We start from the raw sequence: 18,468 nt of genomic DNA, 5'->3' as shown, positions 1-18,468 counted from the left end.
GAACTGGTGTTATGATGAATTATGACTACTGTTTGTAGTGAACGTCTCTCACAGGCATAATATTTCTAACCTGGTTTAGGTACTTATCAAGTACAGTCAGGACAGTCAGTACAGTCTGCTGTGGATGGTGGGTTAGGGTAAATATATGCCACCTGTTTAAAGAAGCAGGCTGGATTACCAATATGGAAGCTTAGCTATAAACAATACCAATGGGGTTTGGAGCAAAACTCATTAAAGAAAGTAAACATCATTTCCAAGTATCATTTCTAAACAAAATTATACCACTTTAAGTGTAGGCTATATTATGATAATTTTTTGTCCCTGCTCTATGCTGTCAGACAACCCTTTCATCATGCACACTTTTGTTTTCTCAAACATACAACATCCATATACCTAAGCATGATGCACACTCTATTGGATCAGCTCCACTTTTTGGTTGGTAGACTCATCAACTGAAACGCACTTTATATAACTATCCCTTTAACATATATAACAACATTAAAGAGATGATTTTTATGATAATGTCTATGACATTGTGGAGATAAACATATAGCATAAGAGTGTTTGCCACTTTCAGCTTAGTTTCTAATGAATATTATTTATTTGTTTTTTCTTTGAGAAAGATTGGAAAAAATTGAATATACAAAGCCATAACGAGGTTTGTTTGTATGAATAGTGCGTGCATGTATTGGCCTGTATGTTTACAAAGTGAGAGACTACACGATAATAAAAACAGGTTACATAACACCAGTAGCACGATTATTATATAAGACTGTAATTAAACTGTAAATTTTGTATGAGGATTTTTGTGTTGGATCACGTCTCTATTATCATATTTTCTCTTTGAAGTGTGTGGTCAACATGGCAGTGAGGTATACAACATATCAGCTGTCCTGTCAGGGCTGTGATGAGTGGAGTAATTAGCTAATTGAATGCAGTGTATGCTGTACTGTAGCTAGAGTACTTCAGCACATTAAAGCCTGCGCTTTGCTGACTCACTTAAGATTCCTCTACAAGTTGCATAATGTTGAAAAGTGGAGTGGAATTAAAAGCCTCGTCAAAAGTCTGAAAAAAATATAGTAGATACAGTATTTGGCGTACACACAGGACAGTGATTCAGAAAAATAAATACATGTTAATAAGTAATAATGTTGAATTAGGTCCAAAATAAAACTCTGGGGGTTTATGTTTACATAAAAAAGGGGGACTTTCTTTCATGAGATCCAATATGTGATGATGAGAGGCTCCACTGGAAACTTCTCATTGTGTTTTAATCTGTTTGCTCAGGGAAGAGCTGCCTACCAGTGCTGCTGTTGGTTTTCAGCAAACATGCTATTGTTGAATCCTCTCGCCAGACAAACCATATTTCAGTCATGTTGAGGATGACAACGCCGGCCAACATCTGAGTAAACAGCCAACACAAGTACAAGAGTAAGCGCTTCATGACAGCTGCACAAAATCTACTAGTAACTGGCCTCATCAAACACAAAACCACAGCATCATGTCATGTCCGTGGTCACCAAACTACAATTATACAAAGGCAGATTCATGAGCCGTTATCCCAAACCAGACGAGCTCACATAGATTTGTTCGGAAAGCACACGCACACAGAGTTGTGTGAGTAAATACCACTCGGCTGGCTTCGTAAACAGCCAGGTGTATACTCTGCAGACGGAACCTGACAAACTGCAAACAGGGATGAAACAGGGAGCTGTGTCTCTGTATAACCAGCCTCCTCTCTGTTGTCATATTCAAGAGCTGTGGCAGTGCTGATATATAGAGGAGAACACTGTGTTCACAAGCAGCTAAGCCCCTTCTTGTAACAGTCATCCACTATCGCACCACCAACTCACACTGGCAGCTCAGCTGGTTCCTCATTATGCTCAATTGGTTACTGAACACAAAGTAAAGCCCTTAACCTCATAGAACATAAATGGTATGGAAAGTCTAGGGTATAAAGAGGACAACAATCAATGAGACAATTTGCATACATTTTGTCCCAAAAAATCAATACTGGACTGATTTAACTTGATTGAAAAAAAGTTATCTTCATTTTACATGTTAGATTAATGTATGTGACAAATATCTTTTTAAATGCCTTTCATGCACACACTAACTGTTCAGCATCCAGTAGTGTTGAATGTATATGTATGCTTACTCAAGTAATTATTTTTTACTTTACTTGACTTACTTTTTTGCTACTTAATACTTTTTATATACTCTTCTCTGAGAGAAATATTGTACTGTAAAGTCAACTAAGCTCTTAATAGAGCTGCTTTAGCTACCTGATACTTATGCATACTTATGATACATATGTATTTATATAAATAAAACAACTCAGCAGTAAGTATATAAAGCCCTTAAATTAAGCTTAACCATGACCCGCTACGAAAATAAAGGTTTTGCTTATGTGTGATTGAATTTAAAAAAAACAAGGGACCTTTTTAAAGTTATTTAAAAGACCAAATTATGGTACCTGTATTTTTTTATCCTTCTTATACATTTGGACCTGGGTGATGGTATAATAGCTGGAAATGCTGGAGTTTTCGCTGTCATACACTGTAAGGTATTATATATTGTAGCAAAACATACTTGTTAATAGAGTACAATGAAAATATATTTCCCTGAATTATTAAGGTAATTGATATTTGATCAACACAACACTAATCTGAAACCTTTGGTAAGACATAACATTACATTGGTCTTTTTTTTTTACATATTTCATACATAATTTTATGAGGAATACAACTTTTTACAGGAATAATTGTAAGTTGAACTTCTAGCAGATATAAACATTTAGGCATCTTTATCAAAGTCAAAAGAAAATCACAACAGCACACCCTATGCTTTTCTTCCATTGATTGCAGATTTTCATCACATTTTGTAATATGCAAGTCTAACCAACCACTGAATGGTCTTTAAAATTGATCTTTTTTAATGTGTGAAGGTTAAGGCTGCGCTCCCACTTCTAAATAGTTCAAACAACTCCAAAGGCCAAGCTTATTAATAGCCTTATTGTTAGCTAAAATGAGTCTCATATGATAAAATAATTCTTGAATTTATATTTTGCTTTCAACTCCACTGTCCTTGTCTGATGGCATGTATTAGTTATTGTTCAAAATGAAGTACGTACTGCTGGGCTACGATGCAGAATGCATACTGTATAGAGCACACAGCTGACTGTGGGCTGATATCTCTAACTGGTGCATTACTCTCATCAACAACCTCAGACATAAATCCTTTGCTTCCAACCTCCCATCACAAATCACTTACTGTCTTTTCCCCTCTTTTCATTGTCCAGTAAATCTCTCTCTCTCTCACTCTGCTTTCAAAGACGATTATCTCAGACATTTATTTCTTTTTTCCTATCTGTGCCAAGCCTGTGCCACTCTTAGAGGCTAAGTAGGGTTGTGTATTCATCAATACTAACCGTTGGAGATATCCTGTGAGTAAATCATTCTGACCAGAAAACTTTACTTGAATGTTCACTCACTTTCAAAGATTTTGCAAGAGAAGAAAAAGGTTTGAACAAAATTCTTTAGTGTAGTGTTTCAAACATTTCTCCATTAGGTTAGCATTTAACTTATATAACAGTGTTAGACTCGGAATAGACAGTAAAAGAATCAAAATTGCAGCAGCAGAACCTCCGATGTTGAACTTTTGTTACATGCTTCTCTTCATTTATCTGTTGAATTTGAGAGAGGGTTGTGTTATGCTAGTAGCAGCTAATAAAGCCATGAGCTGTTAGCTTCAAACAGAGAGAAGGAGCTGGCTACAGATACACAGAAAACAGTTGAACATTGGGAACAGTGGCAGGAATTTGAAGCAATCCAATGATCTTTATGTAATGTGTTAAATTACATAATGTGTGGATTCAATCTTTGACTCGGTTTAGATTATGGGGACCCTTGCTGTTGCAGCAGGACAGTTTTTGTTGAAATATTATAGCCGAAGAGAGTACAGTAGACCTTCAGATGGTAAGAAAAATGCATTAAAAAAGCATTATTTTGAAAACAGACCTGATGTTGTTTATTTACTAATAATTAACTTGACTGCTTTATTGTGAAGGTCTGAGCAGACATTTTATAGTTTGTAATGCTAGCTTGACTTTAGAGCCCTGCACAGACTCAAGTGATAGGAGAGGCACCTTTATCAACATATTTTGAAGCTGTAGGGCCACAGACCAAGCTGTCATATTTCTCAAGTCTGAAGTGTGAACGTGTTGATATGTGACACCCATGATGGATGAAAGTGCGAGTATCTACCTAACCTAAAGGCTTGTGTCTGCTGTTTGTGTTTTTTCAATTCCTGAGTGCGAGTAATCAGAGAAAGGTCAACCGAGGACAGCAGTAATAAGCCTGCTGAAGCTCTTACCTCCATCTTCTTTCTTTAATATGGAAAATCATCACTGCTAATCTGCCTCTGTGCTCTCTCCTCTGTCTTATTCCAGTTAAGCGTCGGTTGTTTTCTCTTGTGAAGCTATGCCTCAATATTGCAGCGTACATTTGCACAAAAATATTTTTTCTCTCTATCCAAAAACACCACTAACAGCTGCCTGCCTTCATTTGGAAAAAAAATGTTCTGACGCACTTCTGGTTCATCAAAGAAATTTGAATATGTTTTCTTTCAGCGTGATTATAACTTTCATTCCTCATAACTATGTCTTTGAATCCTGTAAATTTAAGAAACTTTATCACATGAATGAAAAAAAACATGATCATATTTGCTGGTTTTATAAATAAAAAAAACAGTGCTGTACATGTCTTATATACATTTTAAAAAATGCTGTTACTTTCCACTCTTTCTAATAAGTATGACTTGCGCAGTATCCTGGAGCAATATATTATATCTTTGTACCAATGAAAAACAGATGGACAGGCACCATTCACATTAACCTTTCTCAATCCCTAAAAAAATAAAGACGATTCAGCTTTAAGTCAGACCACTGCGGCTGACCCAAGGCAAGGGCTTTTCTGTCCTTAAGGATTAAGGTTGTACTAGTACATGGTTAACATTTGTCTACCCAAGGACAGGATTATATAGGCTCTAGGCACATATAGGTTGTACTATAATTAATGAGTACATGCTGTGTTCTGAGAGACAGCAGATGAATGAGAGAAACATCAAAATGTTAGATGCTGCTTTCAAGCCAGATACATCTGCTGAGAAAATCCCTCACATGATGCCACCTTGACGCATAAAACGCAGAACTATTTTTGCAGTGCTTAATTGCCCTGTCACTAAAGTGTATTATTTAAAATGTACAAGGCAAATATGAGCTATTTTGATCCTGACTGAGATTTCTGCTTTCAAAGAAGTCAAACCTTTGGGGAAGAAAATAGAGAAAGTGTTAGTATTTTAAGGGAGAAGATCTCAGCCTTCCCTCCTGGTTATAAGCAGACTGGGGAGATTTTGAACTTGTGTAGCTGTGATTTGTTACACGCTGCTGACATTGTAGGTGAGGTGGGGTTGGGGTGGGGGTGGGGGGGTTCTCCTGCTGCTTTTCAGCTGTCACCCCTTTGGAATCCACTTTCATATCCATACTATTGGTGCAAAACCTTATTTCTCTTATAAATCGGGTTCTACAACATGCTTCAATGTCTGCTACTTAATGGAAGGGACCGACATTCTTTAGCAGAAGCCTTCAAATGATGAATGACATGAGTTATTGTTAACTCAAAGCTTGACTTGAAACTGACTGCGAGGCTTCTTTTATTTTCTAAAGATGCCTTTTTCCTGGCTGAACACCATTTAAAACTCTTACATAATAATGCAAATGATTTCAGTGGCATACTTGCACTCTGTCACCTCTACGTTTGTAATGAGCATAATGAGCAGAGGCAGCTTCACCTCAAGTTATCTGTGTACCTACATGTGAATAAAGTCAAATCAATATTAGGATAGGATTCATAAAAAATCCTGGCTGCACATGCACCAGTTGGAATGAATTATTATAAATGTTTCTAATTTGATTCAAGCTTCTAACAATGATGCCAGTTTCATCTTCCTTTCTTAATCAGCAGCTTCTTCTTCTTTTAGTTTTCATCCTTGTGTTATATTTCATTCATCCATGAGCTAATCACCTTAATCACTGTCATTTTTTATATCCTAATATTACGGTTGTTCTTTTGAAATATGCATTAACTGTTGCTAAGGGGGTCATTAAGTACAACCCTTCTTTTCTTTTATTACAATGAAATGATCATGGTTTCAGATGTAAGAATACGTGGGAAAACCCAATCCATGTAAACGCAGTTCACAATGTGACACCCACAATCCTCAGGAAGGTTTAAGCATCAAAAAACCACAGGAGTTTCCAACTTCATCCAAGTATCCCTGATTTGCATTTTAGCCTACTTCACATTCATATCACAGAGCGTGCTGCACATTTCTCAGCTCCTCTCCCTCCGAGTATCAACGGCATACTGTAAAGTATTAACATGCGGAGCCAAAAGGCACTCTATTAAGTTAGCCTGCTAGCAGATGGGTTGATTGGGTCAGAATATATTTGGGGCATCACACGTTCTACAGTAATTGAAAAATACTAAACCCAGGAGATTATTCAATTCTCAAAAACACTTTCATTGTAATCTATAAAAACACTTCTTTTTTTTTTTTTTTGATAATCACATGTCATTCTTTGATTGATTACTAATATGAGATTGTGTTTGACTGCCTATATGTATGATCAGTTCTTTTAAAGCTGGTCATTCTGCTGCAGTAGCGGTAGCTAACATGCTCACAATTACAATGAACATGTATAAAATAATAAACATGCTGATGTGAAGTGTGCTTAATTGTATCACCAGCCCTGTTAGCATAGTGTGTTAGTGTGGTAATATATTTGCTAATTGGCCCCAAACAAAAGTACAGCAGAGGCTGATGGGAACTGCAATATTTTTAAATCCTTATTGATGCACAAAAACTAAAAATGTTATTGTTATTGAGGAAAACCAAAGGACATAAATGTTATTAGTATTAATGATCTGGACAATTTTTAGCTTATCCATCCACTAATACTTTCAACTGCTGTTAGCTTAAAGATGAAGTCAGAGGATAACCAAAATCTATTTGGTCATCCTTTGGGGACATTGATGTCTTACAAAATTTAACAGTAATCCATCAAATCCTTATTGAGGACATCCAAAAGACCAAAATGGCCATTAATAGAAAGATATAAAAATGTTCACTTTCAAAACACTGTAATTCAGGGCCAATGACTCTCACAACAAAACTGCTATTTTATTATTTAAGTTCATTGCCTTCATGCCTTCTCCTGCTGAAAGGTCCTTTATGTATAACTCCTTTGTACGCACTGTTAAGGTCGCTTATTGTCATTAAATAAACAAGGATTTTGCCCTGCAGAACAATCCCCAATGATGCCATTATTCCACATATAACATCAATATAATCTCTAGGTATCAATAACCTCAATAATTTACTACCAGCAGGTTTGGGGGGGTGCATTAGTGTGAGAGTGTGAGAGTCCCAAGACAATTAGCCCTGCTTTGCAAAGATACAAGGCACCAGTTAAACATGCATACATCTTTCTGACTGAAAACATTTCCCCTCGCTACTTCAAAGAGCAGCAACGGTCTGTTTCTTCCCTATTGTGTTACCCTCTCACAAGGTTACAGCAGCACATTTGAAGTAGCAGCAGCAGAGAAGCTCACATGTTGCAGACTCTGCAACCCGGCCTGTTTCTCTGTGATAGCCCATCACTGCTGTTTGTGTGCCAGAGCTTCTAATAGTGGATTATCATGGAGCTACTCCACATGTTTAGCTGAGGCCTTTAAGTCTTTTCTTTACAGAAATGGCTTCATCACATTGTTGTGACTAATCTATAATAGACACACATTTTGATCGGTTCCACATTAGATTGTGTGGTGAACACAGCAAGGACTTATCGTTTGTGTAGGTGTGGTAAGGACAAATTCAAGGGAGCTTCAGAGAGAATATTGGACCAGTGTTGTAAAGCGTAGTCTATTTTTAAACAACACATTTTCTCGATAACCATATAGGTGACAAGACAGTGAAAGTGTGACTTCTGTAAAATGCAATGACGCTAAAAATGTACAAAAATGCAGAAAGTAAAAAAAAACTTTAAGCGAGCTGCGTTGTTAAATGTTTTTGTGATTCATCTATCGTCTTGTGTTTTTAAAAGTATCTAACATGAAGTGTGCTTTAAAAATACTATATATATATTTTTGTCAATTCATTTTTTTCAGAAGCCATTGCTTTAACTAAAGGATTCATAATTGGACACAACTAGGTCTCAAAACGGACTGTAAGCAGACCAATACAGTAGTTTACCAGGAAGCATTGGCTTGTTTATTCTGATTATAACTCACCCACAGTGGAGACTTGTGTGGCTGCATAAGCCACTAGATATAAAAGTGCATCACTAAGCATGCATTAGACTATCTGTAACCTACGCTAAATGGGACTCCAAACAAACAAATAGATGGAAACAGTGTGGTTTAAGCTTCCCACATGCACTTGTGCATGAGTCAGCAGAAAATTCAGACCATATGGCTTTAAGCGTGTCCAGAGGAAGACTGATTGTCTTCAGGTTACACAAAAAGCAACACTAACAAGAGCAAATTCCACACTATTGTCTACAGTGTTTCCTGACAAGACAGACAAGTGATCAGCTGTAGATGAATCTTTGGCAGGTACACGCACCACACTGAATGCAACTTCTGCCTTGTGAGGAGCTACAATAAACTACTACTATAGCCTCAATGAGCCATGTGATAATCAATGGTTGACAGTACAAAGAAAGCCCTGCACAAGGGTTCATCACTTGCATGTATGATGTCTTATTTTACCCTAATTTATACATTTTATATTTTTTCATCACACCATTAGTGTATAAAAAGTAGATGGTCTTTTTCTGGTGTTATACACAAGTGCACAAATCAAGGACAACACAATGGGGCTGTTCAATTCCCCCTTCCTCTGGTACAGTAGGGCCTGGGCTCAGGGACATTGACAGTATAGGACATCATGACCCAAAACTGGCTTCACTATGAATGGAGCATCATAGTAGCAATGTGAAAACAGGACATGGGCCTGGTCCCCTTTACTAACCTGCATAAACAACACAACATGGACCTCCTGTACCAAATAGTATAAAAGAATGAATGTGAGGATGTAGGAAATTTGAATGCAATTAATTAACTGTAACCCGTCGAGAGGAGCCCAGCTCATCTGCAGAGCAGGAGAAAGGCTATTAAGCAACCTTCCTCAGGAGGTCTGAGCCTAAAAGTCACCTTGGGAGGCTAAATTGACGGGATAAGTGATGGCGCAAATGGTTTGGAATGAGAATACGCTAAAAGGACAGGAAATAGGGCCTCGTATCTACTGAAAAACAGGTCTTTTCTCGGGTATAAGCCTAGAAGAGAATGATGCCGTCCCGTTTCAACTCGCCACAAACCATCCCCTGAACGCCCTTTCAATTAATGGACTTGCTGGGATTTATCTGACTTGTGAGCGAGTGTGTGTGGAAGAACATGGACTGCACTCAGTATGCAGCTCTGCAGCACCTAACTACATGTACTTTCTTTCACTAATCGGAGCGTTGAAGCGCTTTTCTGTGCTCTTGTCATGCTCTTCGGATTTTGCGTCAAAAAATGAAAACGTGTATTTCTTCTACGGGACTGTGCAGCATCCGCGCGCTATCGGGTGGGCCCTGTGGCCAAAACCCCCCTCAGTGCTCTGCCTTATGTAGGTCATCAATGACAACATCTGCGATATGAAAGGAGGCGTTTCGTCACCTTGTGGTTATTAATGATGTCTTTTCACCGAGGGGACCTTACCTTCTGCTGTCGCCGTGCCATATCTGTGGGCTGTTTTGCATTGAATGGGTAAGCGATGCATCGCATGACAAAAACATACAACTGCAGCTTCTTCTTGCGCTCATCCTCATCCCTCTGCAGTTTATCCAGGTCCTCCTTCTCCTCGCTGGCTGCGGACGGGCTCGGGCTGGTTGGACGGGCGCTGCTGCGGCTGCTGCTGGGGGCGAGACCACCCGAGCTCTCGCTAGTCCTGCTGGGAGAGATGCGGGATCCGGCCTGAGGTGCCATCGCCTCCTTGGTCTCCTCCTCTACTATCCCATCAGATTCCTCCTCGCTGGACGACGGATCTAACATCTTGTACTAGAGAGGATGCGTCCCTACAGATACCCTAACCTTCTAAGGAAGGTTTTTTTTTTTTAAATATCCCCAAAGTTATAGAAGTGCCACCTTCTTATCCGTGCGAAAGTTTCATTTAGAATACAGGGATCAAGGCCCTGGTTGTAGTACTCGCTGAGGAATGTCAGCAGTGCGAGTGGAGCTGGAAGAGGCTCGGTCTGCTTCACACTGAGCTTTCTCCGCCTGCGCCGAGCCTTCGTCGATGCTTACGTATTTTCTCCGCTTTATTGGCCAGTCACTGCTGCGGATGTGAGAGGGGGAGGTGAGAAGGCAGCAGAGGGGAGGGGCACGGGAGTATATTGTACAGATGAGGGGATGGAGAGTCGCTTTTTTTAATCGGAGAAAGCGGGCGATGGCCTCTCCCTGCCTGCCAGGAAGCCAGGCGGACGCATGCAGGCGCGAGGAACTGGCCGTGGTCCTGAACACAGATTTAGACCAGAGAGTGGATGAATGACGCGCCTGTACGCGTCCTTTATCCCATCTGCAGTGGTACACCTAAGATGGCTGCCACAGGACTTCTCTGATATTGTCACTGAAATGGGGAGCATTATAATTTTTTTTTTTAATTTGGGCTGTGCACGAGCTGCATAGTGTCAAATGTTCAGGATGACTCCTTAGCCTTGTGTTGTGGGAGGGTGGGGTGACCATAAACACTGCTCGCACTCTGTCTGTGGGCTTTGGTGGAGGAATTGATTGTTGCAGCAGGGCTGGTGTCCCTTGTCAAAGAAAAGCATTATGTTGCAGTCACATTCCTCTACTAAACACAGATAGATTGATGCTCAGCTTCATTTCTCTGCTGAATAACGTCTGTCACATCCATTTTAAGGCAACATCTGTAACTTGGTGAAATCATTGTTATATTGAAACATACTGACATTATTATACCCTGGGGTTGTATATTATCTTAGATCCCTCGAGTTAAAAAGAGCACAGCATTGGTCATATTTTCACTATAATTTCATTAGATAATACTATCTTGAAAAACGTAAAAAAAAAAAAGGGGGGGGGGTTAAAAGGGGCCTTTTCATGTTCTTTAAGAACACTTAATCCTGATTTAATTGCTTTTATTTGTTGACATCACTGCTGACTGACTTGCCAGAACAAGATGATAGAATCAGCATTACAGAGAAAAAATGGTTTAAATGCAAATACAACATAGATTTACATAATTCTTCAAGCAAGTATTGGGTTTTTTTGTCTGTAAAAAATATTATGCATGGACAGCAGTGACTCAAGGTCACACTAACTCTCTGGCCCATATAACTGGAGGCCATGTTGACCTGCAAACTAATGGGGCTAAGTAGAGAGACACTAATGCAGCCTCTTACAGATAGGATTAAGGCACAAATGATATTATTATCAAACATATATAAATTGTGTTTATTATTATTATCATTATTTCATTTTGGCAAAAGGTATGTTTCACAAAATCTCTCTTCAGCCCCCAACTCCTTGAAAAGACAATGCTCATTGTAGTATACACTTTAAAAACATGCCTTCATCTTATAACTCCCCCTGCTGATGAGAATTTTTTATAGTGTGATAACACTATCTGGATCTTTTCCTGAATAGATTTATCTGCACAGAAGCATCCAATTATATTTACTTAAGTGGTGATACTCAAAGTTTTGGCTTCTGGCCTGTCTTGGTCACAAGTTGCATACAGTGCATTTGAGTCAGAGAGCTGTTTCCAAAAATCAATATGCCCAAACCTAATGAATGTACCATTTCAAACGGTAAAAACATTCAATAAAAGTGAAGAAGTAAACATGGAGCTAAGCGTAAATTCAAGCATGAAGACTGGTTATATTCTCTCACACATTTATTCAATTTCCTCATTAAAATTAGCCACTCCCTCTCTACGACTTCCACCTTCTCCCTGCTCTGGTGATCAGCTGATTTGTGGTGTTTATGCTTTAAGTCGAAACCAACTCGACTCTGCCACAACCTCTCTCAACCAATCATCCTGCCTCGGTCAAATTTTGAAACCTGTTCTCTCTCTCTTTCCCTCCCTTCCACCCCTCTCTCTGCGATCGCTGCGACCCTCCTCTGCCCCAGTCACCTCCATTCCAGCTCAGCAGAGCTCAGATACAGCCTCAGAAACCCACTCCTCATCACATCCTGCATTCTTCTATCACCACCACCACCACCAGTGTCTAGACTCCATAAGAGGGTATCCTATCCTGCTGTCAGCCTCATTACCTCTCAGAGTACATGAAGTTAGCATGATGGAGTCTAATCCCTAAATACTTTGCACATTTATTTCCAAAATTGTTAAATAAATAATTGTTCATTCTTAATTAAGTCTCTCCTGATTGAAATAATTTGTAAGGGCAGAAGTTTGCTCTTGTCTTATCTTTTAATAATTTTGCCATTTATTGGAGAGTAGACGAAAGTTGTTAAACTAACAGGTCTGCCTGCAATAAAAAAGGTGAGATTAGTTTGTCAATGAGTGTGTTAACATGAACACTAATATGTAGCTCACACAAAAGTTCAGACAGGAAGACTATAGTCTGCATTCTGGCTTTATTCTTCATTCTCATACTAAGTTGCAAAGCCTATACTGCTCATTCATTTTCATGTAGTCATCAGCTGTACACGTCACCTGTACACATCACCTGGTCAAATCTATCCAATAACAATGCTCCACTCCCTCATCGTTAGCCTATCATATTGCTGCTGTCTTTTAGATATGGATTTCTCTTTCTCCAGTGAACTCATGCCATCGTTACATGCGATCCTCCAACTCCCGATCATCACCAACTCTACCCTATCAGCCTTAGATGACATCATCATCCATCTTCAGGTTAACCCCAGTCTTTGTTTTTTAATCAGCTTCTTTATTCCGTCAGCCTCAGATGACATCATCGGCCAACAACGCCACCACCAGCGTCAGGGGACAGATTTAGCTTCCGCTCAGTACAGACATCCTTTCATCACCCTATCTCCCTGTAGAGTTCAAGTGTCAAAGACTCCCTGATAATCATTTTGTATAATAATCACTTGTATGTAAAATAAATACAATAATAAATAAACATTTAATTAATTTTCTAGTCTCCCCTTATTGAAATATTGGTTGTTAGTTTTGTTATTCTATTGGTCCTATTCAGGATTTGGCATCATTTCAAAGGACATATAAAACCTCACACCACTGCCTTTATCAACACAGTATTCAGATGACTGATACGTTGCCTGCAGGTGTGTTTTCATTTCTCATTTTCTCAGCCATGAAGTTCATTACATTACATCAGATTACAGTGAGAGTAGTTCTTTTCAGTAAATTTAAACCTCAAAGGTTAAGATTTGTTTATTTTTCCTCTCATCCTTTCAGATAAATCACTCCTCGGCCCCTGCACTGTGTTCACTTCCCCCCACCATCACAGTCCTTACAGTACCACTCCCATGACAGCCTTTATACTGTGTGCTCAGCATGCACAGAGGATGAGCACGCCTGCCTGCTTCACCCCTGAGACTAAATTCAATCTGACAGCTGGACTGAGTAGCTGCTACTCCAGATGTTCTGTACATGTCTGACCAGCAAATTCCTAGTTGTCGACAATGCTTTCAAGGACTACTCATCTCAAGCTTTGCTCCAGTGGATCCCTTGTTTCTGTGGATTTAGTCTCAGTTTGTGTATGTGCAGGTTTCCTAAAAAGTGAGGGGTCTGGTATAGAGTGACACCCCTCAGTGTTCTGTAACTGCACATTGCCTCGGTCTCAAACTAGGAACTTAGCTCTCTGAACCTTTTAAACATTAATAATTGACTGATGTTCTCTGCCCTTCAGCTGGAGTGTGTACACATTAAATGTTGATGTTCTCCATAGAAGTACGACAGAAAGACCAATGTGTACAAAAAAATGTCATGCAAAAACAACTCTTCTGTTTTGTTTGTTTGTTTTTAATATGCCTTTATCTTGAGGTAAATTGCCACTGTCTGACTCGTGTTCTTCTAACTAGCTGTTATGTAGTGTGATGTGAAAAAAAAAAGTTTAACTGTCAACTGATGAAACTCAACCTCCCCATGAAGATGTTCGGTGCTAAGGTGGAAAGCTCCAGAACAGCGGCTTAATATAACTTTGAGTCTGATGTTTTTAGCCTGCATGGGAGCGTGACCCTTCAAGTTCCCATGAAATCAAAATAGATTTTTAGGGGTTTTTTTAAGCACACATCTCAGATTTATTCAACAATGACAAGATGCGTAAGAGTTTGAATTTCGGTTGATTACTTAAAAAAAAAACTGCTGTATATTCTTAACAGAGTCATTCAACAAGTCTCTCTTGTGCTGGCATAACCGGGTCGGCCTGCTCTAGTCTTCTCTCTTTGTTTCTCTGTCTGTAACTTTATGTTTTTGCTGCTGACTGTCTTGGTCAGGTCTCCCTGGAAAACTAGATTCTTAATATGAATGGGACCAACCTGGTTACATAAAGGTTCAATAATGTAAAAAATAAAATAACAATTGCATATTACCAGTTTTTAATTTAAAAAAGCAAAAAGCTGCATATATACACTGGAAGCATAACTGTAGCAGCATGATCATGAAGGCATGTTTGTCTTTACTACATACACAGATATCAACTCTACTTTTCTATTTTGGTTTCCACCAAATCCTGAACAAAATATATAATCAGTTACCAGCTAGTTGCCAACTAGTTGCTAACATTGTCCATTTTATTTTAGTACTACAATATTTTTAGAATTACTTAAAGCGATGTAGATAGGGTGATGAAAACCAAACCGTCATTGGCGGCTGGAGAGTCAAAACAATTAGCCAAAAGACACTAAAGTGCTCCACAGAGTATAAAGACCTGCAGATTCTGATGCTCATAAGACAATTAAGATGGTTTTAGCCAATTCAAATTTGACATGGATGGCAAAGTTACAAAGTAGTAGAACCATTATATCATAGTAAGCAGATTTGGCTTGATTTTCTGCATGAAAGGTAGATCTTCCTGCTGACGACCTGCTGCTATGGACCCCCCTCCTGACTCCTACTGCTACAACTATTAAGATCAACCTTACAGTTATTATCATTGATATGAATATTAAATTGAATCTTAGAGCTGCTCAACTCCAACTTCTATAATTAACACAATCAGTACTCCATGTTTCATCATCTTTACAGTTGCTCATGTTAAAATTAGACTGATCAGTCGATTATCATACTCGGCTTTTACTGCTAATACTACACATACTTTTACAAATATTACTGACATTGTAGCTATAAATCTATGTTATTCATTGTTGTGGTTATTGTTGATCTGTTTGTCTATATCCTTCCCCTTCTTTCTGCATAACTTTCTAAGCCCAACACCGTTTCGGCAGGTGACTGTTCAACACGAGTCTGGTTCTGCTCGAGGTTTCTGTCTCTAAGAGGAAGTTTTTTCCTGCCACTGTAACTTTGCTAAATGTTGGTTAGTGCTCATGATGTATTAATGGTGGGTCAAGGCATTGGATGATATCAGGTGACTTAATAAAAGCAAGAAAGTCTGTATGAGTACATGGTTGGTATGCACAGATGGTTAGGTCAAACAAACAGGACTTCTGTTGATGAAGATTTGTGATACTGTATTATCAAAACCTTTGAAACAGCCACTGAAACAATCAATGTGTAACGAACCAACTTTTTTTAATAGAAATTTTAAATAGAGCAGATCATACTTATGCTTTGAGTTGTTATATACAGGGACTGAACATCAGTCCACCATGAGCAAGCATTTGGCAATATTGGAAGAAAATAAACTTTCTTTAACTGGGAAAAACCTTGGGCAGAACAAGACTCATGGGGAACATCTGTCTGCCGGGGCTTGATGGGCCAAAAAAGTGGGAAAGATGGAGATGCAGAAAGAGCGAGATTGAGACCTACAGAAAGCCTTACACACAACACAAAAGTGAACAAAAAATACACAAACTAAGAGTAGAAGAGTTAGAACAAAAATGACAAATTTTAGCATTAACAACTATGAAAAGGATAAAAAGTTGTACTGATGATAATACCTCTAGCAGTTGAAGTTGGGCAGACTGTAGTCGGCAATGATCCACAACAGCCGAGATGAGGGAGCACAAACACTATTGTAAGGTTAACCGTTAGTAACATGCATTCAATGAAGAAAATAATAAACTTAAGGATTAGGGTTAGGGTAAGAAGAAGTGGTGTTGAATGTAACTGATATTTATGAGTAAACATCCCTTGATTAAAAGGTCATGTGATATGTGATCTTCATATAACACCTTCAACTAAGTTCATTATGTAAAATATATTCACAAATATAAACATAACCATCAAATTTAATGAGGTACAAAATAAGGCTACGGTATAAATTCCCTGTTGAATCACTTCAACCTGGGGACACTGATTTGACTTCTTATTGAGATACGCTATACTAGAAATCCAACAAGAATCATCTAAAAAGAGATAAAGCTTATGAACTTTCTTTGACCCTACCATAAATATTCATTATTAATTACAGTCATACTCCATAGGGAGCTGCCTGACTTTTTCATTTCACCTTTATTCAGCCTGAGAGCACGCTTTTCTCATCTTCTGTCCACAATCATTAAAGCCTTCAAAGCGGCAATGGCATACACAAATGTTAAAATTGAAAAACAGCACAGAGCCTGTATCAACATGTGTCCGCCATGTATCTTTTGCACATAGTCCTGTGTAAGATATTTCAAGCACACAGTGACACACCACACAGCTTCACAGAATCACTGTATGATGATGTATTCATGACTTCCCTCCCTCTGTTCTCCTCATTTATAAATCTATACTGCCATCCAACGCATGTACCTAGCATGTTTATTTTAATTAGAGTTTTTTAAAACATGACAAGCTGTAAGTGAGAGATAATTATAGGAAATGTGTGATTATTGAATCAGAAACTGGTTTATTTTATGCATTTTGGAGTGTAACATTCTGATCTCCATTTCCCTTTTTTATTAGTGGTAAGGCAGCAGACAATTTATTTTCAAACAGGGTTTGTCAGAGTTAAATTCCCGCACTCTAACACACACACCCACACTTGTGCGCACACACACACAAGAGCAAGAGACGGAGAGAGAGGGAGGCTTAGAGCTGCTGTGGAGTTAGCCAAGGAGCTCTTTGAAATATTTAAATGCTGCAAGCGTTTTTAATGTGAGATTGATGGAATAGGGTCAGCGTTGGAGCGACTATAGCCATCTCAGAGAGGACTTCACACCCAGCAAATACCGTATGATGACGTCCAACATTTTCACCAAGAACATACTGATATCCCGGGTAACCAGCATTGTATGACAAGCCTCATAACATGTGTTGGTTTGTATGTGACACTGACTGGATGTAAAGAAAAGAAGTATACCTTTTCACAATGGAGGTGGGAAGTAACTGCCTTCTAGTAGTAAGGAGGAGCCAGTTAAGAAAACTAACTCCTTTAACAAAACATGGTCTCCGTCTGTGTCTTTCCAGCACTTGAATATAAAAAAATATAAAAATATATTTCCATGTTATGTCTCTGACATTCTCTGACATTAATGTAGCGATGAGTTGAGAAATAAGGTGGCAACCAAGACACTCCAAAAGTACATCCCAAATATCACTTAGGAAGGTTTTGTTTCCCCTTGTGCATTATTTTCTTAAATTATGCAATATTATATACAGAAAAAAACAGATGCACATAATGTAGAAAAAAAAAAAGTAAACTTGTTTAATTTTATAGTTATTTGCAGTAAGATTCCTTTAGTATGATTTCAGGTCACACTGAAATGATCTATTCCTTGAACAAACACATGAATATCTTTAGCCATCTTTTTTATTTTCTTGTATTGTTTCATGGTGTGGATTTGCCCCTTGGCAGAGATGATCCACTCCAAGAAAAGAAAGAAGCAGTAAATATAAATCTGCTACACTAAACGTTGCATGTATATTTGCTCAGCATTGGTGGAGGCTTCATGAAAACTACCAGATTTATGCCCGTCCCTTAGACGGGGGAGATGATGCCAGAAAAAGATTCATTAATAATGTAGCAAGAGGCTGGAGCCTCAGCACTTAACATGACGAAAAAACCTACAGCTTTGGAACAGCAGAGTCGTCTCATAAACTGGAATATGTGGTCTATCAAAGCAGTGCAGGCTAAAACAGGTGTGTTACGATTGATCTAGTTTATTGCACAAACAGGGGATATGACTGTGACTGGATTTAAGAGAGAAGAAAAAGATCAAACGAAGTGAGAAAGTAAGAAGAGCTCATCACTGCAGCTTTAGAGATTTTTCCTCTCATAAGCACAGCTCAGGA

The 18,468-nt window shown here is 38.6% G+C and overlaps 1 protein-coding gene across 16 annotated transcripts in view; it reads right to left on the bottom strand.

Annotated features, from left to right (window-relative positions):
* cadpsb (Ca2+-dependent activator protein for secretion b) overlaps positions 1 to 11,115 on the bottom strand; it is a 64,793-nt gene extending 53,678 nt beyond the window's left edge. For 3 of the 16 annotated variants that reach the window (XM_061042960.1, XM_061042965.1, XM_061042963.1), the window contains exon 1: positions 9,822 to 11,113. In XM_061042960.1, coding sequence (XP_060898943.1) covers positions 9,822 to 10,154 — 333 coding nt within the window. In that variant the 5' untranslated portion in view covers positions 10,155 to 11,113. Of the gene's footprint in view, positions 1 to 9,821 lie in introns of all 16 variants that reach the window. The other 13 variants (XM_061042956.1, XM_061042952.1, XM_061042962.1 and 10 more) reach the window with 12 other exon arrangements.
* Positions 11,116 to 18,468: the final 7,353 nt, after the last annotated feature.

Source organism: Labrus mixtus, chromosome 7 (assembly GCF_963584025.1).
Source record: "Labrus mixtus chromosome 7, fLabMix1.1, whole genome shotgun sequence".
In the NCBI taxonomy this organism is placed as follows: domain Eukaryota; kingdom Metazoa; phylum Chordata; class Actinopteri; order Labriformes; family Labridae; genus Labrus; species Labrus mixtus.
The sequence above is the reverse complement of the archived record's forward strand: the minus strand, read 5'-3'. Positions and strand labels throughout refer to the sequence as shown.